Source organism: Procambarus clarkii, chromosome 87 (assembly GCF_040958095.1).
Source record: "Procambarus clarkii isolate CNS0578487 chromosome 87, FALCON_Pclarkii_2.0, whole genome shotgun sequence".
NCBI lineage: Eukaryota > Metazoa > Arthropoda > Malacostraca > Decapoda > Cambaridae > Procambarus > Procambarus clarkii.
Window position 1 is genome coordinate 13,547,875 of NC_091236.1, and position 22,613 is coordinate 13,570,487.

Here is a 22,613-nt window from a genome sequence, read left to right on the forward strand (position 1 = left end):
CTGATGTTAGCCAGCCTCGCATATGCAGCAGACGTTATTCTTTTTATGTGGGCTTCAGGAGACAGGTTTGGTGTGATATCAACTCCTAGATCTTTCTCTCTGTCCGTTTCATTAAGTACTTCATCTCCTATTCAGTATCCTGTGCCTGGCCTCCTGTTTCAACTGCCTAGTTTCATTACTTTGCATTTACTCGGGTTGAACTTCAACAGCCATTTGTTGGACCATTCACTCAGTCTGTCTAGGTCATCTTGTAGCCTCCTACTATCATCCTCAGTTTCAATCCTCCTCATAATTTTTGCATCATCGGCAAACATTGAGAGAAACGATTCTATACCCTCTGGGAGATCATTTACATATATCAGAAACAGTATAGATCCAAGGACTGAAACCTGCGGGACTCCACTCGTAACGTCTCGCCAATCTGAGACCTCACCACTCACACTGACTCGTGGTCTCCTGTTGCTTAGGTGCTCCTTTACCGAATGGAGTACCTTCCCTTTCACTCCAGCCTGCATCTCCAGCTTTTTCACTAGCCTCTTGTGTGGCACTGTATCAAAGGCTTTCTGACAGTCCAAAAATATGCAGTCTGCCTACCCTTCTCTTTCGTGCCTTATTTTTTTTGCCTGGTCGTAGAATTCAAGTAACCCTGTGAGGCAGGACCTGCCATCCCTGAACCCATGTTGATGCTGTGTTACAAAGTTCTTGCACTCCGGATGCTCCACTAGCTTCTTCGCACAATCATCTCCATCAGCTTGCATGGTATGCAGGTTAGGGACACCGGCCTATAATTCAGTGCCTCCTGTCTATCCCCTTTCTTGTATATCGGGACTACGTTAGCTTCTTTCCAAATTTCTGGCAGTCCCCCTGTTGCCAGTGATTTGTTATACACTATGGAGAGTGGTAGACACAGTTCTTCTGCTCCTTCCTTTAGTATCCAAGGGGAGATTCCATCTGGGCCTATAGCCTTTGTTACATCCAACTCTTGTAAACACTTCCTTACTTCCCCGCTGGTAATCTCAAACTCTTCCAGTGGTTCCTGGTTAGTTATTCCCTCTCTTATCACTGGAATTTCTCCTTGCTCTAAGGTGAAGACCTCCTGGAATTTCTTATTCAGTTCCTCACACACTTCCTTGTCGTTTGTAGTGAATCCTTCTGCCCCTCTCCTTAATTTCATAACCTGTTCCTTTACTGTTGTTTTTTTCCTGATGTGGCTATGCAGCAATTTAGGCTGAGTCTTTGCCTTGCTTGCGATGTCATTTTCGTATTGTCTTTCTGCCTCTCTTCTCATCCTGAAATATTCATTCCTGGCATTCTGGTATTTTCTCTACTCTCCAGTGTCCTGTTATTCCTATAGTTTCTCCATGCCCTTTTACTTTGCTGCTTAGCTAGCCTACATCTCTGATTAAATTATGGGTTTCTCATCTTTATTTCACAGTTTTCCTTTTGGACTGGGACAAACTTGTCTGCTGCATCCTTGCACTTCTGCGTGATGTAGTCCATCATATCTTGGGCCTTCTTTCCTCGGAGCTCTGTTTCCCATGCTATTTCTGTTTGGAATTTTCTTATCTCCTCATATTTTCCCTTTCGGTATGTTAACTATTTAGTTTCGGTATCCCTCCTCGAGTTCAATAACCCTTCTTCAATCAGATACTCAAACACCAGTACTCTGTGGTCGCTCATTCCTACTGGGGCCTCAAAACCGATTTCTCTTATATGTCGGAGTCGTTCAGAGTGAAGACCAGGTCGAGTCTCGCTGGTTCGTCATTTCCTCTCATCCTTGTGGGTTCTCTGACATGCTGAGTTAAAAGGTTTCTCGTCACCACCTCCAGTAGTTTGGCTCTCCACGCATCCTGTGTGTGTGTGTGTGTGTGTGTGTGTGTGTGTGTGTGTGTGTGTACTCACCTAGTTATACTCACCTAGTTGTGTCTGCAGGATCGAGCATTGACTCTTGGATCCCGCCTTTCGAGCATCGGTTGTTTACAGCAATGACTCCTGTCCCATTTCCCTATCATACCTGGTTTTAAAATTATGAATAGTATTTGCTTCCACAACCTGTTCCTGAAGTGCATTCCATTTTCCCACTACTTTCACGCTAAAAGAAAATTTCCTAACATCTCTGTGACTCATCTGAGTTTCAAGCTTCCATCCATGTCCCCTCGTTCTGTTACTATTCCGTGTGAACATTTCGTCTATGTCCACTCTGTCAATCCCTCCGAGTATCTTATACGTTCCTATCATGTCTCCCCTCTCCCTTCTTCTTTCTAGTGTCGTAAGGCACAGTTCCCTCAGGTGCTCCTCATACCCCATCCCTCGTAGCTCTGGGATGAGTCTCGTTGCAAACCTCTGAACCTTTTCCAGTTTCATTATATGCTTCTTCAGATGGGGACTCCATGATGAGGCGGCATACTCTAAGACTGGCCTCACGTAGGCAGTGTAAAGCGCCCTAAATGCCTCCTTGCTTAGGTTTCTGAATGATGTTCTAACTTTTGCCAGTGTAGAGTACGCTGCTGTCGTTATCCTATTTTTATGTGTCTCAGGAGATAGATTAGGTGTTACGTCCACCCCCAGGTCTCTTTCGCGCGTCGTCACAGGAAGGCTGTTCCCCTTCATTGTGTACTGTCCCTTTGGTCTCCTATCTCCTAGTCCCATTTCCATAACATTACATTTGCTCGTGTTGAATTCCAGTAGCCATTTCTCTGACCATCTCTGCAACCTGTTCAGGTCCTCTTGGAGGATCCTGCAATCCTCATCCGTCACAACTCTTCTCATCAACTTTGCGTCATTCGCAAACATCGACATGTAGGACTCTACGCCTGTAAACATGTCGTTAACATATACAAGAAATAGAATTGGTCCCAGCACCGATCCTTGTGGTACTCCACATGTTACTGTTCGCCAGTCCGACTTCTCGCCCCTTACCGTAACTCGTTGGCTCCTTCCTGTTAGGTAGTTCCTTATCCACGCTAGGACCTTTCCCCCCACCCCCGCCTGCCTCTCGAGCTTGAACAGCAGTCTCATGTGCTGTACTGTATCAAAGGCTTTTTGGCAGTCTAGAAATATGCAGTCTGCCCAACCATCTCTGTCCTGTCTTATCCTCGTTATTTTATCATAGAATTCCAGAAGGTTTGTTAGGCACGATTTCCCTGTCCAGAACCCATGTTGATGTTTGTTCACAAACCTAATGTTCTCCAGGTGTGCAACCAGTCGTAGCCTAATTATTCTTTCCAGTATTTTACACGGGAAGCTTGTCAGTGATACAGGTCTATAGTTAAGTGCCTCCTCCCTATCACCTTTCTTGAAGATCGGCACGACATTTGCCTTCTTCCAGCAACTGGGCAATTCTCCCGACATAAGTGACTCATTAAAGATCATTGCCAGACGCACGCTGAGGGCCTGCGCTGCTTCTTTTAGTATCCACGGTGATACTTTGTCTGGTCCAACTGCTTCAGTTGCATCTAGAGTTGTCAACTGTTTCATTACCTCCTCTGCTGTCACCTCTATATCTGATAGTCTTTCATCTAGGGTAACCCCTTCCAGTAATGGGAGCTGCTCAGGCTCGGTAGTGAACACTCCATGGAAACTGGCATTCAGTGCCTCGCAGATTTCCTTGTCACTTTCAGTATATGCCCCCTCTGTCTTCCTTAGTCTTGTCACTTGGTCGTTCACCGACATTTGAGTGTGTGTGTGTGTGTGTGTGTGTGTGTGTGTGTGTGTGTGTGTGTGTGTGTGTGTGTGTGTGTGTGTGTGTGTGTGTGTGTAATCACCTAATTGTGCTTGCGGGGGTTGAGCTTTGGCTCTTTGGTCCCGCCTCTCAACCGTCAATCAACTGGTGTACAGATTCCTGAGCCTACTGGGCTCTATCATATCTACATTTGAAACTGTGTATGGGGTCAGCCTCCATCACATCACTTCCAAGTGCATTCCATTTACTAACTACTCTGACACTGAAAAAGTTCCTTCTAACGTCTCTGTGGCTCATTTGGGTACTCAGCTTCCACCTGTGTCCCCTTGTTCGCGTCCCATCAGTGTTGAATAGTTCATCCTTGTTTACCCGGTCGATTCCCCCTGAGGATTTTGTAGGTTGTGATCATGTCCCCCCCTTACTCTTCTGTCTTCCAGTGTCGTAAGCTGCATTTCCCGCAGCCTCTCCTCATAACTCATGCCTCTTAGTTCTGGGACTAGTCTAGTAGCATACCTTTGGACTTTTTCCAGCTTCGTCTTGTGCTTGACAAGGTACGGGCTCCATGCTGGGGCCGCATACTCCAGGATTGGTCTTACATATGTGGTGTACAAGATTCTGAATGATTCCTTACACAGGTTCCTGAACGCCGTTCTGATGTTAGCCAGCCTCGCATATGCCGCAGACGTTATTCTTTTTATGTGGGCTTCAGGAGACAGGTTTGGTGTGATATCAACTCCTAGATCTTTCTCTCTGTCTGTTTCATTAAGTACTTCATCTCCTATTCTGTATCCTGTGCCTGGCCTCCTGTTTCCACTGCCTAGTTTCATTACTTTGCATTTACTTTGGTTGAACTTCAACAGTCATTTGTTGGACCATTCACTCAGTCTATCCAGGTCATCTTGTAGCCTCCTACTATCATCCTCTGTTTCAATCCTCCTCATAATTTTTGCATTGTCGGCAAACATTGAGAGGAACGAATCTATACCCTCTGGGAGATCATTTACATATACCAGAAACAGTATAGGTCCAAGGACTGACCCCTGCGGGACTCCACTTGTGACGTGTCGCCAACCTGAGACCTCACCCTTCACACAGACTCGTTGTCTCCTGTTGCTTAGGTACTCCTCTATCCACCGGAGTACCTTCCCTTTCACTCCAGCCTGCATCTCCAACTTTCGCACTAGCCTCTTGTGTGGCACTGTATCAAAGGCTTTCTGACAATCCAAAAATATGCAGTCTGCCCACCCTTCTCTTTCTTGCCTTATTTTTGTTGCAACCCGTTCTCTCAAATTTAATAAGTCAATATTGACTTATTATATATGTGCATAGGTGACATACTTAACATAATAGATACCCTTAAAATGATTCATAGAAAACACCGACCTTACCTAACCTTGTTAGTATCTTTAGATAAGCATCTTATTGCTTCGTAATTACAATTATTACCTAACCTATAATAGGTATAGGTTAAGTAATAATTGTAATTACGAAGCAATAAGATGCTTATCTTAAGATACTAACAAGGTTAGGTAAGGTCGGTGTTTTCTATGAATCTTTTTAAGGGTATCTATTTTGTTTAGTATATCACCTATGCACGTAGTTAATAAGTCTATATTGACTTTACGAATTTGCGAGAACGGGTTGTTTGTTGCCTGGTCGTAGAATTCAAGTAACCCTGTGAGGCAGGACCTGCCATCCCTGAACCCATGTTGATGCTGTGTTACAAAGTTCTTTCGCTCCAGATGCTCCACTAGTTTTTTTCGCACAATCTTCTCCATCAGCTTGCATGGTATGCAGGTTAGGGACACTGGCCTGTAGTTCAGTGCCTCCTGTCTATCCCCTTTCTTGTATATCGGGACTACGTTAGCTGCTTTCCAAATATCTGGCAGTTCCCCTGTTGCCAGTGATTTGTTATACTCTATGGAGAGTGGTAGGCACAGTTCTCTTGTTCCTTCCTATAAAACCCAAGGGGAGATTCCATCTGGGCCTATAGCCTTCGTCACATCCAACTCTAGGAAACACTTCCTTACTTCCCCACTGGTAATCTCAAACTCTTCCAGTGGTTCCTGGTTAGCTATTCCCTCACTTACCTCTGGAATTTCTCCTTGCTCTAAGGTGAAGACCTCCTGGAATTTCTTATTCAATTCCTCACACACTTCCTTGTCATTTGTAGTGTGTGTGTGTGTGTGTGTGTGTGTGTGTGTGTGTGTGTGTGTGTACTCACCTAGTTGTGTCTGAAGGATCGAGCATTGACTCTTGGATCCCGCCTCCCGTGTGTGTGAGTGTGTGTGTTTGTGTGTGTGTGTGTGTGTGTAATTACCTAAGTGTAATTACCTAAGTGTAGTTACAGGATGAGAGCTACGCTAATGGTGTCCCGTCTTCCCAGCACTCTTTGTCATATAACGCTTTGAAACTACTGACGGTCTTGGCCTCCACCACCTTCTCCCCTAACTTGTTCCAACCGTCTACCACTCTGTTTGCGAAAGTGAATTTTCTTATATTTCTTCGGCATCTGTGTTTAGCTAGTTTATATCTATGACCTCTTGTTCTTAACGTTCCAGGTCTCAGTAAATCTTCCCTATCGATTTTATCAATTCCTGTTACTATTTTGTATGTAGTGATCATATCACCTCTTTTTCTTCTGTCTTCTAGTTTTGGCATATTTAATGCCTCTAACCTCTCCTCGTAGCTCTTGCCCTTCAGTTCTGGGAGCCACTTAGTAGCATGTCTTTGCACCTTTTCCAGTTTGTTGATGTGCTTCTTAAGATATGGGCACCACACAACTGCTGCATATTCTAGCTTTGGCCTAACAAAAGTCGTGAACAATGTGTGTGTGTGTGTGTGTGTGTGTGTGTGTACTCATCTATATGTACTCACCTATATGTGCTTGCAGGATCGAGCATTGACTCTTGGATCCCGCCTTTCTAGCTATCGGTTGTTTACAGCAATGACTCCTGTCCCATTTCCCTATCATACCTAGTTTTAAAAGTATGAATAGTATTTGCTTCCACAACCTGTTCCCCAAGTGCATTCCATTTTTCTACTACTCTCACGCTAAAAGAAAACTTCCTACCATCTCTGTGACTCATCTGAGTTTCCAGTTTCCACCCATGTCCCCTCGTTCTGTTATTATTACGTGTGAACATTTCATCTATTTCCACTTTGTCAATTCCCCTGAGTATTTTATATGTCCCTATCATATCTCCTCTCTCCCTTCTTTTCTCTAGTGTCGTTAGGTTCAGTTCCTTCAGCCGCTCTTCATATCCCATCCCTCGTAACTCTGGGACAAGCCTCGTCGCAAACCTCTGAACCTTCTCCAGTTTCTTTATGTGTTTCTTCAGGTGGGGGCTCCATGATGGCGCGGCATACTCTAAGACGGGTCTCACGTAGGCAGTGTAAAGCGCCCTAAAAGCTTCCTCATTTAGGTTTCTGAATGAAGTTCTAATTTTCGCCAGTGTAGAGTACGCTGCTGTCGTTATCCTATTTATATGTGCCTCAGGAGTTAGATTAGGTGTCACATCCACTCCCAGGTCTCTTTCTCGAATCGTTACAGGTAGGCTGTTCCCCTTCATTGTGTACTGTCCCTTTGGTCTCCTGTCACCTGATCCCATTTCCATAACTTTACATTTACTGGTGTTAAACTCCAGTAGCCATTTCCCTGACCATCTCTGCAGCCTGTTTAAGTCCTCTTGGAGGATCCTACAATCCTCGTCTGTCACAACTCTTCTTATTAATTTTGCGTCATCTGCAAACATTGACATGTATGATTCTACTCCTGTAAACATATCATTTACGTAAATTAGAAAGAGGATTGGTCCCAGCACCGATCCTTGAGGTACTCCACTTGTTACTGTTCGCCAGTCCGACTTTTCGCCCCTTACCATTACCCTCTGGCTCCTTCCTGTTAGGTAGTTCTTCACCCATACTAGGGCCTTTCCGCTTACTCCTGCCTGCCTCTCAAGTTTGTATAGCAGTCTCATGTGCGGTACCGTATCAAAGGCCTTTTGGCAGTCAAGAAATATGCAGTCTGCCCAGCCTTCTCTGTCCTGCCTTATCCTTGTTACTTTATCATAGAATTCTAAAAGGTTTGTTAGGCATGATTTCCCTGTCCAGAACCCATGTTGGTGCTTGTTTACAAACCCAATGCTCTCCAGGTGCTCAACAAGTCTTAGCCTAATTATTCTTTCAAGTATTTTGCAGGGGATGCTTGTCAGTGATACGGGTCTGTAGTTGAGTGCCTCCTCCCTATCACCTTTTTTGAAAATCGGTACGACATTTGCCTCCTTCCAGCAACTGGGCAATTCTCCCGACATAAGTGACTCATTAAAGATCATTGCCAGAGGCACGCTGAGAGCCTGCGCTGCCTCTTTAAGTATCCACGGTGATACTTTGTCTGGTCCAACAGCTTTATTTGCATCCAGTGTTGTCAACTGTTTCATTACATCCTCTGCTGTCACCTCTATATCTGATAGTCTTTCATCTTGGGTAATCTCTTCTAACAATGGGAGCTGCTCAGGCTCGGTTGTGAACACTCCATGGAATTTTGCATTCAGTACCTCGCAGATTTCCTTGTCGCTTTCTGTATATGCCCCTTCTGTTTTCCTCAGTCTTGTCACTTGGTCATTTACCGACATCTTCCTTCTTATATGGCTATGTAGTAATTTTGGTTGTTTTTTCGCTTTGATTGCAATATCATTCTCATAATTTCTTTCCGGCACTCGTCTTATGTTAATGTAATCATTCCTAGCTCTGTTACATCTAATCCTGTTGTCCTCTGTCCTTTGTCTTCTGTACTTCCTCCACTCCCTCCTGCTTCTCACCTTTGCTTCCTGACACTGTCTATTAAACCATGGGTTATTATATTCCCTCCTGCTTTTTTCCTTTATTGTTGGAATAAATCTATCTTCAGCCTCCTTGCATTTCAATATGACTTGGTTCATCATACCTTGCACTGTTTTTCCTCTAAGTTCTTCCTCCCACTGCACTTCTCCCAGGTAGTCCCTTATCCTTCTGTAGTCCCCTTTTCTGTAATCAAGTCTCCTTTCCCGGACCTCTTGTCCTTTGGTCACAATTTTAAACTCCATCATGTAGTCAAAAACTAGGACACAATGGTCACTAGCTCCTAGTGGTATTTCATGTTCCAACTGCTCGATGTCTTCTACATTCTGAGTGATAATGAGATCTAATAGGCTGGGCGTATCCCCTCCTCTTTCCCTAGTATCTTCTTTCACATGCTGTGTTAGGAAATTCCTGTCAATAACGTCTACCAGCTTCGCTCCCCAGGTCTCCTCCCCGCCATGGGGATTCCTCGTTTCCCAATCTATCTCTCCGTGATTTAGGTCCCCCATGACCAGCAGCTTCGCTCTCATTCTATGCGCTAAAGTTGCTGCCCTCTGCAGTTCGTCCATACATGTCTTGTTGCTGTCCTCGTACTCCTGCCTGGGCCTTCTACTGTTTGGTGGGGGATTGTAGAGTATCAAGATTACAATCTTCTTCCCATCCACTGTCAGAGTTCCATGTATGAAGCTTGTGCTTTCATTGGTACCCGGATTTTCCAGCTCATCAAACTTCCATTTCCGCTTTATTAGTAGTGCCACTCCTCCTCCCTGTCTCTGTGTCCTTTCTTTTCTTATCACCTAGTACCCCTCTGGAAAGATTGCATCTGAGATCATGCCATTTATTTTAGTTTCCACTATTGCCACTATGTCTGGGTCTGCCTCACTAACTCTTTCTTTTATCTCTTCTGCTTTATTGGCTACCCCATCAGCATTGGTGTACCAAACCTTGAGACTCTTCTTGGAAACTCGGGCGTCAGAGTTCCCCCTTTCACCAGGGGTCTGGGGGGAACTGGGGGGTGTCTGGGGGTCAAGTAGGGGCTGTGGGGGTGAGTGGGGGGGTGCTAGGGGGGTGCCTGGGAGTGCCTGGTAGGCGAATGGGGTCTGGGCATCTAGGGGGGTAGGAAGGGCATAATGGGTCTGAAAGTTAGGGGTCTGAATAGCATAGGGGGGTTGAGAAATAGAGTGAGACTGAGAGTCAGATAGAGGTTGAGAGGTTGGGGGGGAGAGGGATACTGAGGGCGGAGAGCTGAGATGAGAATGGAGCATGGGTGCTGGGAGTGGAAGAGAGGGTATATTAGTTAGGGGGGAATCGGGGGTAGGTGGGGGTTTTGGGGTAGAAGAGGGGAAGAGGGAGATGGGGGAAGGTGTTAGGGAGTCACAAGGTGAGGGGGTTAAATGTGGGCTGGAGGTGCATAGGAGGGGTGAGGGTTGGGTGGGGTTTGGGGATGAGTGGAAGAGGGGTGCAGTGGAAGCTGGGATGGAGTAGATGGAATTGAAGTCAATGGGGTAGAAGGGGCAGGGGAGTAGGAAGGGGTATTTGGGGAGGGGGGATGGGAAGGTGGGTTTGGGGAGGGCATGGCTTGACCCACTGGGGTCGCTGACAAGTGTGATGTAGCAGGGGCAGGGGAATCGTTGGGGAGGTGCAAATGTGGAAGGGACAGGGGGGTTTTGGGAGGCTGAGGCAGGGGGGATGTATAGGAGGGCTGAGTTGGGGAGGATGCGACCTGGGAGGTGACCTGGGAGGTGGCCTGGGAGGTGACCTGGGATGTGACCTGGGAGGTGAGACTACCTGAGAGGCTAGTTCGGTGTCGTTGTTGCCATCTATTTTTGTGGGCTATTTGCTCATCTTTCGTCATAAACCTCTCTATAAACACATTGTAATGGGTTTCACTTCCTCTGAGTAAATGCTTGGTCCTCATTATGTACTCCACTGCCTCCTCATTGGAGAATTGCACCAGAACAGGTCTATTCTTGGTACAATTGTAAGGTCCAACCCGTCGATTGATATCCACCTCGTGTTCTGCCATTCCTGCTCCAATACACCTCAATATCTCGTGCAATTCGTATTTTTCTGTTTCTATTCTCTCTTGTCTTGTTGGTGCCCTAGATTCGAATAATCCATGTATTATAATAGACCGTCTCCTCAGTAATTCATTGTCATGCTGGTAGCCTGTCCCCTGGGGATTCCCCATCCCAACCGCAGTCACTAACCCATCCCCCACTAATCCTCTATCCTTAGCCATGCTGCTAATCCTTCCTAATTCATTTGTGATACGAGCACATTCCCTCTCCCAGTCCTCTCTTCCCTTCCTAATCTCTTCCTGAACATAGAGCATAAGTTCTTGTTTCTGCCTCTCTACCGCATCCTGTATTTGCTGAAATACCTCACTTTTAATCCCCTGGATTAGATCCTCCAACCAATCACTCCTTCTCTCTACAAATTTCCCTATTAATTTGTCTATAAATCTGTCCTCCTCCTCATCCCTGCTGGTGATTGACCTTGAACCCCTTCTAGTCATTGCAGTAACAATCTAGCCAAAAAGGCGCTCCTCAATACCTTGCACAATCTGCTAACACAATAGGTGAGTGAATCTCCAATCGTCGTCCCACGTGGTGGTAGAAGGGTTGCTGCCGGAGGTGAGGTCACGCGGTCAGAGGTCGGTGAGGTCTGCTTCCACACTGCACACTTGCCACAGTATTTCCTCAACTATTTTGAATTACGCTAATTAAACTGTTTTTCTTCACTACCTTATATCTCTGGTCAAAACCCAAGGTTTTTTCATTCACTTGTACACACTTTTTCACATCGAGGTTGCCTGATTACCCCTCCCACTCCACTAGTGAACCAGGAGCTCCCAACCCCACGTCCACCCAACACGATGGTCACAAGACAAGACATTTGTGTGTGTGTGTGTGTGTGTGTGTGTGTGTACTCACCTAGTTGTACTCACTAGTTGTGCTTGCTCTGGGGGTTGAGTTCTGGCTCTTTGGTCCCGCATCTCAACCGTCCATCAACTGATGTACAGATTCCTGAGCCTACTGGGCTCTATCATATCTACATTTGAAACTGTGTATGGAGTCAGCCTCCACCACATCACTGCCTAATGCATTCCATCTGTTAACTACTCTGACACTGAAAAAGTTCTTTCTAACGTCCCCTGTGGCTCATTTGGGTACTCAGTCTCCACCTGTGTCCCCTTGTTCGCGTACCACGCATGTTAAAAAGTGTATCCTTATCTACCCTGTCAATTCCTCTGAGAATTTTGTAGGTAGTGATCATGTCTCCCCTTATTCTTGTCTTCCAGAAGACAGTGTCGTAAGGTGCATCTCACGCAGCCTTTCCTCGTAACTCATGCCTCTTAGTTCTGGGACTAGCCTAGGGGATATACCTCTGAACTTTTTCCAGCTTCGTCTTGTGCTTGACAAGGTACGGGTTCCATGCTGGGACCACATACTCCAGGATTGGTTTTACATATGTGGTATACAAGGTTCTGAATGATTCCTTACACAGGTTCCTGAAGGCTGTTCTGATGTTAGCCAGCCTCGCATATGCCGCAGATGTAATTATTATTATGAAGCCTTCAGGAGACAGGTTTGGTGTGATATCAACTCCAAGATCTTTCTCTCTGTCCGTTTCATGAAGTACTTCATCTCCCATTCGGGATCCTGTGTCTGGACCCCTGTTTCCACCACCTAGTTTCATTACCTTACATTTATTCGTGTTGCACTTTAGTAGCCATTGTTGGACCATTCATTCAGTCTGTCTAGGTTATCTTGTAACCTCCTATTATCTTCCTGTTTTAATCCTCCTCAAAATTTTTGCATCATCAGCAAATAATAAGAGAACCGATTCTATACCCTCTGGGAGATCATTAACATATATCAGAATATATGTACTCACCTATTTGTGCTTGCGGAGGTTGAGCTTTGGGTCTTTGGTGTGTGTGCGTGTGTGTGTGTGTGTGTGTGTGTGTGTGTGTGTGTGTGTGTGTGTGTGTGTGTGTGTGTGTGTGTGTGTGTGTGTGTGTGTGTGTGTGTGTACTCATAGTTTTTTTTAGTGTAGTTCATTTATTATGCACCCCATACCCATCTTGTGGGCGGTAGTGGAAAGGGTTACAGAGGCAAATAATTCATATTATTAGCTAAGCAAGTTACAATCTTGATGAGCTAGTTACAATATTCAAAACACGTCGTCACATCAACAATGGGTTCGAGACCGACCAAAAGTACAGGTTCTAAATTAAGCAACTGACATATGTGGAGAGCTAGTGTCCAATTGATATGTTTGTCCTGCACATCACTCCCATCCAGTGGGCAGCGGTGGATAGGTTACAATCACTCAATTACTACCTACAGTTAGCAAACTGGGGATATTTGGCTAAAATTTCTGGTAGCAGATCATTTTGAATGAAATATTTACACATCGCTGGAACATTGGTTATATAATTGTCTCTAAATTCACGTATCTTTTCGCATCAATCACATAGTGACGGAGGGTGTGCGAATAATTTTGTTGACACAATTTACATTTGGTCAGGTCTACATCAGCAGATAATGAGAATTCCCAGAGATACTTGTAACCGAGTCTAAGCCGAGCAGTAGTAACATCTAGAAGTCTGCTGATTGTATTGGATGATCCATAGATGTGTGGCTCCTCTTGCATGATAGTATGATGATAGATGGAATTTCTGGTGTCAATTTCACTTTGCCTCAGATGTATAAGATCTTGTCGAAGTTCTTGGTGTATTATTGCTCTCAGAGAGTACTCATATGGCTGTATTTCTTGAGATTGTGTTCCAGCTTCTATGTACTCTCTTAAGATCTCTCAAACTGACTCCCTCGTCGATAACCTTGACTACCTTTTACATTGTGATCATATCTCTTCAGATCCTTGTAAACAGGAACAGCATCAAATACAAGTTTGCAGGCAGACGTCCGAACTTTCCCGTAGCAGATATATGTGTTGAAGGATATGAGGCCTCCATGTTGTTGATAGGGACACATGAACTGATGGAACAAATATATATTCATAATGATTCCTTAATCAGATTTCAAAATAAAATTTTTACGTTTGGCACTCTTGTGTATGTCACTGATGATATCATATTTATGCCTGCTCAATGAGACTCATGTGATATCATGTGCCTTCATGTGTTATCATGGGAGGATGTTTCATGTGATATCTATCTAACTTCCAGGGCATTTTTGGTTGCTAGAGTTGTAGTAAAGACGAATGTTTCGCCCGGACGTCTACCTCGGGTGGGATTTGGCGATCGCTTGGTATAAGCCCAGATAACCCCTTCCTTACCCTCCACCACCTTTCATGTCCTCATCAGTTTCAAATCACTTTCTAACATCGACATAATAGAATCTATTCCCCCCCATGTAGATCACTCACATGTGTCACGGGGATGACGTGGTCAGTGCGTGCAGGCGTGTGCCTCTATAAAGTCCGCGGAGTTTATATTAACTCAATAATTTTCTCAGTAGAGGTCCCAAAACTGGCACCTGTTTGTTACTGAGTCTTTCCAAATCTCTTTGACCTATGGTTAACCATGTTTCTTTTTCTGGTTTAATTAGTTGGACTTTTTTTGAAGCCCCTCCTTCTCCGCCCGGACTGCTTCCCTGTCACCCTGACTGATTCCCTGTCACCCTGACTGCTTCCCTGTCACTCTGACTCCCTGTCACCCGGACTGCTTCCCTGTCACCCTGACTGCTTCCCTGTCACCCTGACTGCTTCCCTGTCACCCGGACTGCTTCCCTGTCACTTTGACTGCTTCCCTGTCACCCGGACTGCTTCCCTGTCACTCTGACTGCTTCCCTGTCACCCTGACTGCTTCCCTGTCACTCTGACTGCTTCCCTGTCACCCTGACTGCTTCCCTGTCACCCGGACTGCTTCCCTGTCACCCGGACTGCTTCCCTGTCACCCGGACTGATTCCCTGTCACCCTGACTGCTTCCCTGTCACCCTGACTGCTTCCCTGTCACCCTGACTGCTTCCCTGTCACCCTGACTGCTTCCCTGTCACCCTGACTGCTTCCCTGTCACCCGGACTGCTTCCCTGTCACCCTGACTGCTTCCCTGTCACTCTGACTGCTTCCCTGACACCCTGACTGCTTCCCTGTCACTCTGACTGCTTCCCTGTCACCCTGACTGCTTCCCTGTCACTCTGACTGCTTCCCTGTCACCCTGACTGCTTCCCTGTCACCCGGACTGCTTCCCTGTCACCCGGACTGCTTCCCTGTCACCCGGACTGATTCCCTGTCACCCTGACTGCTTCCCTGTCACCCTGACTGCTTCCCTGTCACCCTGACTGCTTCCCTGTCACCCTGACTGCTTCCCTGTCACCCTGACTGCTTCCCTGTCACCCGGACTGCTTCCCTGTCACCCTGACTGCTTCCCTGTCACTCTGACTGCTTCCCTGTCACCCTGACTGCTTCCCTGTCACTCTGACTGCTTCCCTGTCACCCTGACTGCTTCCCTGTCACTCTGACTGCTTCCCTGTCACCCTGACTGCTTCCCTGTCACCCGGACTGCTTCCCTGTCACCCTGACTGCTTCCCTGTCACCCTGACTGCTTCCCTGTCACCCTGACTGCTTCCCTGTCACCCGGCCTGCTTCCCTGTCACCCTGACTGCTTCCCTGTCACCCTGACTGCTTCCCTGTCACCCTGACTGCTTCCCTGTCACTCTGACTGCTTCCCTGTCACCCTGACTGCTTCCCTGTCACTCTGACTGCTTCCCTGTCACCCTGACTGCTTCCCTGTCTCTCTGACTGCTTCCCTGTCACCCTGACTGCTTCCCTGTCACCCGGACTGCTTCCCTGTCACCCGGACTGCTTCCCTGTCACCCGGACTGATTCCCTGTCACCCGGACTGCTTCCCTGTCACCCGGACTGCTTCCCTGTCACCCGGACTGCTTCCCTGTCACCCGGACTGCTTCCCTGTCACCCTGACTGCTTCCCTGTCACCCAGACTGCTTCCCTGTCACCCTGACTGCTTCCCTGTCACCCGGACTGCTTTCCCTGTCACCCGGACTGCTTCCCTGTCACCCGGACTGCTTTCCCTGTCACCCGGATTGCTTCCCTGTCACCCGGACTGCTTCCCTGTCACACCGGAGGGCTCTGTCACACCTGAAGGCTCTGTCACACCCTAGGGCTCTGTCACACCCTAGGGCTCTGTCACACCCAAGGGCTCTGTCACACCCTAGGGTTCTGTCACACCCTAGGGCTCTGTCACACCCTAGGGCTCTGTCACACCCTAGGGCTCTGTCACACCCTAGGGCTCTGTCACACCGGAGGGCTCTGTCACACCGGAGGGCTCTGTCACACCGGAGGGCTCTGTCACACCCTAGGGCTCTGTCACACCGGAAGGCTCTGTCACACCCTAGGGCTCTGTCACACCCAAGGGCTCTGTCACACCCTACGGCTCTGTCACACCGGAGGGCTCAGTCACACCCCTAGGGCTCTGTCACACTGGAAGGCTCTGTCACACTGGAAGGCTCTGTCACACCCTAGGGCTCTGTCACACCATAGGGCTCTGTCACACCCTAGGGCTCTGTCACACCGGAGGGGCCTGTCACACCGGAGGGCTCTGTCACACCGGAAGGCTCTGTCACACCGGAGGGCTCTGTCACACCGGAGGGCTCTGTCACACCGGAGGACTCTGTCACACCCTAGGGCTCTGTCACACCCTAGGGCTCTGTCACACCGGAGGGCTCTGTCACACCCTAGGGCTCTGTCACACCCTAGGGCTCTGTCACACCCTAGGGCTCTGTCACACCGGAGGGCTCTGTCACACCCTACGGCTCTGTCACACCCTACGGCTCTGTCACACCGGAAGGCTCTGTCACACCGGAGGGCTCTGTCGCACCCTACGCTCTGTCACACCGGAGGGCTCTGTCACACCCTACGCTCTGTCACACCGGAGGGCTCTGTCAGACCCTAGGGCTCTGTCACACCGGAGGGCTCTGTCACAGCGTACGGCTCTGTCACACCGAAGGGCTCTGCCACACCCTAGGGCTCTGTCACACTGGAGGGCTCTGTCACACTGGAGGGCTCTGTCACACTGGAGGGCTCTGTCACACCCTAGGGCTCTGTCACACTGGAGGGCTTGCCACACCGGAGGGCTCTGTCACACTGGAGGGTTCTGTCACACCGGAGGGCTCTGTCACACCGGAGGGCTCTGTCACACCGGAGGGCTCTGTCACACCGGACTAGGGGTCTGTCACACCGGAAGACTCTGTCACACCCTAGGGCTCTGTCACACCCTAGAGCTCTGTCACACCGGAGGGCTCTGTCACACCCTAGAGCTCTGTCACACCGGAGGGCTCTATCACACCGGAGGGCTCTGTCACGCCGGAGGGGTCTGTCACACCGGAGGGCTCTGTCACACCGGAGGGCTCTGTCACACCGGAGGGCTCTGTCACACCGGAGGGCTCAGTCACACCGGAGGGCTCTGTCACACCGGAGGGCTCAGTCACACCGGAGGGCTCTGTCACACCGGAGGGCTCTGTCACACTGGAGGGCTCTGTCACACCGGAGGGCTCTGTCACACCCTACGGCTCTGTCACACCCTACGGCTCTGTCACACCGGAAGGCTCTGTCACACCCTACGCTCTGTCACACCGGAGGGCTCTGTCAGACCCTAGGGCTCAGTCACACCGGAGGGCTCTGTCACACCGGAGGACTCTGTCACACCGGAGGGCTCTGCCACACCGGAGGGCTCTGTCACACCGGAGGGCTCTGTCACACCGGAGGGCTCAGTCACACCGGAGGGCTCTGTCACACCGGAGGGCTCTGTCACACCGGAGGGCTCAGTCACACCGGAGGACTCTGTCACGCCGGAGGACTCTGTCACACCGGAGGGCTCTGTCACACCGGAGGGCTCAGTCACACCGGATTACTCTGTCACGCCGGAGGATTCTGTCACACCGGAGGGCTGTCACACCAGAGGGCTCTGTCACACCGGAGGGCTCAGTCACACCGGAGGACTCTGTCACGCCAGAGGACTCTGTCACACCGGAGGGCTCTGTCACACCCTAGGGCTCTGTCACACCGGAGGGCTCTGTCACACCGGAGGACTCTGTCACACCGGAGGGCTCTGTCACACCGGAGGACTCTGTCACGCCAGAGGACTCTGTCACACCGGAGGGCTCTGTCACACCCTAGGGCTCTGTCACACTGTAGGGCTCTGTCACACTGGAGGGCTCTGTCACACCGGAGGACTCTGTCACACCGGAGGGCTCTGTCACACCGGAGGACTCTGTCACACCGTAGAGCTCTGTCACACCGGAGGACTCTGTCACACTGGAGGGTTCTGTCACACCCTAGGGCTCTGTCACACCGTAGGGCTCTGTCACACCGGAGGGCTCTGTCACACCGGAGGACTCTGTCACACTGGAGGGCTCTGTCACACCCTAGGGCTCTGTCACACCATAGGGCTCTGTCACACCGGAGGGCTCTGTCACACCGGAGGACTCTGTCACACCGTAGGGCTCTGTCACACCGGAGGACTCTGTCACGCCAGAGGACTCTGTCACACCGGAGGGCTCTGTCACACCCTAGGGCTCTGTCACACCGGAGGACTCTGTCACATCGGATGGCTCAGTCACACCGGATGACTCTGTCACGCCAGAGGACTCTGTCACACCGGAGGGCTCTGTCACACCCTAGGGCTCTGTCACACCTGAGGGCTCTGTCACACCGGAGGGCTCTGTCACACCCTACGGCTCTGTCACACCCTACGGCTCTGTCACACCGGAAGGCTCTGTCACACCGGAGGGCTCTGCCACACCCTACGCTCTGTCACACCGGAGGGCTCTGTCAGACCCTAGGGCTCTGTCACACCGGAGGGCTCTGTCACACCGTACGGCTCTGTCACACCGGAGGGCTCTGCCACACCCTAGGGCTCTGTCACACTGGAGGGCTCTGTCACACTGGAGGGCTCTGTCACACTGGAGGGCTCTGTCACACCGGAGGGCTCTGTCACACCGGAGGGCTCTGCCACACCGGAGGGCTCTGTCACACTGGAGGGCTCTGTCACAGCGGAGGGCTCTGCCACACCCTAGGGCTCTGTCACACTGGAGGGCTCTGTTACATCCTAGGGCTCTGTCACACTGGAGGGCTCTGCCACACCGGAGGGCTCTGTCACACTGGAGGGTTCTGTCACACCGGAGGGCTCTGTCACACCGGAGGGCTCTGTCACACCGGAGGGCTCTGTCACACCGGACTAGGGATCTGTCACACCGGAAGACTCTGTCACACCCTAGGGCTCTGTCACACCCTAGAGCTCTGTCACACTTGAGGGCTCTGTCACACCCTAGAGCTCTGTCACACCCTACGGCTCTATCACACCGGAGCGCTCTGTCACGCCGGAGGGGTCTGTCACACCGGAGGGCTCTGTCACACCGGAGGGCTCTGTCACACCGGAGGGCTCTGTCACACCGGAGGGCTCAGTCACACCGGAGGGCTCTGTCACACCGGAGGGCTCAGTCACACCGGAGGGCTCTGTCACACCGGAGGGCTCTGTCACACTGGAGGGCTCTGTCACACCGGAGGGCTCTGTCACACCCTACGGCTCTGTCACACCCTACGGCTGTGTCACACCGGAAGGCTCTGTCACACCCTACGCTCTGTCACACCGGAGGGCTCTGTCAGACCCTAGGGCTCTGTCACACCGGAGGGCTCTGTCACACCGGAGGACTCTGTCACACCGGAGGGCTCTGCCACACCGGAGGGCTCTGTCACACTGGAGGGCTCTGTCACACCGGAGGGCTCTGTCACACCGGAGGGCTCAGTCACACCGGAGGACTCTGTCACGCCGGAGGACTCTGTCACACCGGAGGGCTCTGTCACACCGGAGGGCTCAGTCACACCGGATTACTCTGTCACGCCGGAGGACTCTGTCACACCGGAGGGCTGTCACACCAGAGGGCTCTGTCACACCGGAGGGCTCAGTCACACCGGAGGACTCTGTCACGCCAGAGGACTCTGTCACACCGGAGGGCTCTGTCACACCCTAGGGCTCTGTCACACCGTAGGGCTCTGTCACACCGGAGGGCTCTGTCACACCGGAGGACTCTGTCTCACCGGAGGGCTCTGTCACACCGGAGGACTCTGTCACACCGTAGGGCTCTGTCACACCGGAGGACTCTGTCACACTGGAGGGCTCTGTCACACCCTAGGGCTCTGTCACACCGTAGGGCTCTGTCACACCGGAGGGCTCTGTCACACCGGAGGACTCTGTCACACCGTAGGGCTCTGTCGCACCGGAGGACTCTGTCACGCCAGAGGACTCTGTCACACTGGAGGGCTCTGTCACACCCTAGGGCTCTGTCACACCGTAGGGCTCTGTCACGCCGGAGGGCTCTGTCACACCGGAGGACTCTGTCACACCGTAGGGCTCTGTCACACCGGAGGACTCTGTCACGCCAGAGGACTCTGTCACACCGGAGGGCTCTGTCACACCCTAGGGCTCTGTCACACCGGAGGACTCTGTCACACCGGGTGGCTCAGTCACACCGGAGGACTCTGTCACGCCAGAGGACTCTGTCACACCGGAGGGCTCTGTCACACCCTAGGGCTCTGTCACACCTGAGGGCTCTGTCACACCGGAGGACTCTGTCACACCGGAGGGCTCTGTCACACCGGACTCTGTCACTCACTACCTCTTTACTTTTCCTCTCTAAGATACATATTAGTGCCACACTGAGGTGTCTGCCAGCGTGGTACAATGTGACCATATATGTGAGGTCTTCCTGGCAGCGTTGGATCCGGCTCAGACGACACGAATGAATTTTCCAACACTTTCCCAACTGTGGTGAGTGTAGCTGACCTTCTGGAGCCGTGGGGAGTCCCGCTGGTGTGTGTGTGCCAACCTCCCTCTCTCGCCCCGCACTATCTTCTTCCTTGAACACTGTCACTAGGTGCTTGAGCTCCAGTGTGCACCAGTCGCTTGAGCGCCAGTGTGTGCACCAGTCGCTTGAGCGCCAGTGTGCACCAGTCGCTTGAGCGCCAGTGTGCACCAGTGGCTTGAGCGCCAGTGTGGGCACCAGTCGCTTGAGCGCCAGTGTGGGCACCAGTCGCTTGAGCGCCAGTGTGTGCACCAGTCGCTTGAGCGCCAGTGTGCACCAGTGGCTTGAGCGCCAGTGTGCACCAGTGGCTTGAGCGCCAGTGTGCACCAGCCGCTTGAGCGCCAGTGTGCACCAGCCGCTTGAGCGCCAGTGTGCACCAGTCACTTGAGCGCCAGTGTGCACCAGTTGCTCGCTGCTTCACGGCTCCACAACTTCAGACATGGCCTTACAAGTTCAGACATAACATCACTCCTTTGCACATGCCTTTACAGCTTTACATATGGCTCCACACATGGCATCACTGCTGTCGGAAATCCGACACTTAACACACTAATAATATGTTAACATAGTAACCGTCATTAAGACGTAGTTAATTTACTTTCGTTAGTCACCAAAAGTTAAAAGAGAATTGGCGATTCCATGACGTCATCACAACAACATATATACACATCTCGTATCCTTTAACTTCAGTCTAGTGATTTATATTAATATAAAAGTGATCACTATGACTGGATTTAACATAATTATCAATAAAAATGAAGCTTGCCTCCCTATTGTCAAATGAAGCTAAAGACGTGGAACCATCCATGGGGGACGCCGTGAGCGATAGGGCAGCCAGTGATTGTAAACAAGACAAGACAGACAGCAACTCCCTCTCAAACTGTCACATACAGATCTCAGACACTTCCCATGAGCTTCGATTAAGTCTCCGATCAACTGAAGTTCTCGATACCTTGGGAAGTATTGTATCCGGTCTACAAATAGAATATAATTTAACATAATCTATATGGGCCTTTATAATTATAATTATATGTCGTGTAGTTGGGTTATATTGAACGAGAACTCAAATGGTAAGCCTGGGTTCACTAATAACATAAGGTTTCCTTGTTGCGTAACACATTTGTGGATGCAGTTATCTCTGTTATCATATGGCCGGTATTGTTCAAGGGAGAGAAGTTACTGAGAGATTTAATTCCTACAAGACACCTGTGGCACTTCCTTACTTTAACAAAGACCCACAGCCACCATTATATGGCCCAGGACCTGGACCACATGTGGCCAACCAAACACAGATGTTGAAATAACAGTTCTCACACTGCCAATACTGGCCATAACTACATAAAATAGCTAAGATTTCACAGTTATACTAACATAATTATAACATTTGTAGTACTAACATTATACCGTTGCCTATTTAGTCCACCATATGTGGTATAAAATATGTATCATTAACATTATATATATATAGCGTTTCTGCCCGAAACGCTACGAGTACTAGTGGCTGTACAAGAATGTAACAACTCTTGTATATATCTCAAAAAGAAAAATATATATATATATAGCTTACCTATAACCACCATTTGTGGTATAAGCTCTGTACATTTAAAAAACACCTGTGTGTTCAGTACAACCTGGCAGGTTAAATCTTAAAATACAGTTAACTTAGAAGTGTAGTTCAATATAAATAATTACACTAAAAAAATCAACAAATAAATAAAATATAAAATAAATACAATATAACAAAAAAAAATATTCTAGAATAAAAAGCACAGTAATGTGCCTACCCCACAACTGCTTCACACATGGCATGACAGCTTCACACATGGCATGACAGCTTCACACATGGCTTGACAGCTTCACACACGGCTTCATACATGGCATCACTGCTTCACACATGGCATCACCGCTTCACAGGTTCATACATGGCTTCACATATGGCCTCACAGCTTGACACATGGCTTCACAGCATGACACATGGCTTCACAGCTTGACACATGGCTTCACAGCTTGACACATGGCTTCACAGCATGACACATGGCCTCACAGCTTGACACATGGCTTCACAGCATGACACATGGCTTCACAGCATGACACATGGCCTCACAGCTTGACACATGGCTTCACAGCATGACACATGGCTTCACAGCTTGACACATGGCTTCACAGCTTGACACATGGCTTCACAGCTTGACACATGGCATCACAGCTTGACACATGGCATCACAGCTTCACACCTTCACAC

General features: G+C 49.6%; 1 protein-coding gene across 1 annotated transcript; it reads right to left on the minus strand.

The window, feature by feature from the left end:
- Nucleotides 1-16,822: 16,822 nt before the first annotated feature.
- Nucleotides 16,823-22,327, minus strand: LOC138358945 (uncharacterized). Its single transcript, XM_069317436.1, has 6 exons — nucleotides 22,294-22,327; nucleotides 21,253-21,345; nucleotides 19,196-19,366; nucleotides 18,873-19,061; nucleotides 17,181-17,387; nucleotides 16,823-17,046 (listed from the first exon to the last, which is right to left on the minus strand). The coding sequence occupies exons 1-6, from the start codon at nucleotides 22,325-22,327 to the stop codon at nucleotides 16,823-16,825; spliced, it is 918 nt and encodes a 305-aa protein (XP_069173537.1).
- Between the last annotated feature and the right edge of the window lie 286 nt (nucleotides 22,328-22,613).

Bases quoted from the DNA above. Each gene is read 5' to 3' on its own strand.
- LOC138358945 (XM_069317436.1), bottom strand. From the start codon at position 22,327: ATGTGTCAAGCTGTGAGGCCATATGTGAAGCCAT. The intron at 21,346-22,293 runs GTATGAACCTGT...TTCTATTTGTAG, and splicing joins GAGGCCATATGTGAAGCCAT to ACCGGATACAATACTTCCCA. The intron at 17,388-18,872 runs GTGTGATAGAGC...CCGGTGTGACAG, and splicing joins CGGCGTGACAGAGCGCTCCG to AGCCCTCCGGTGTGACAGAG.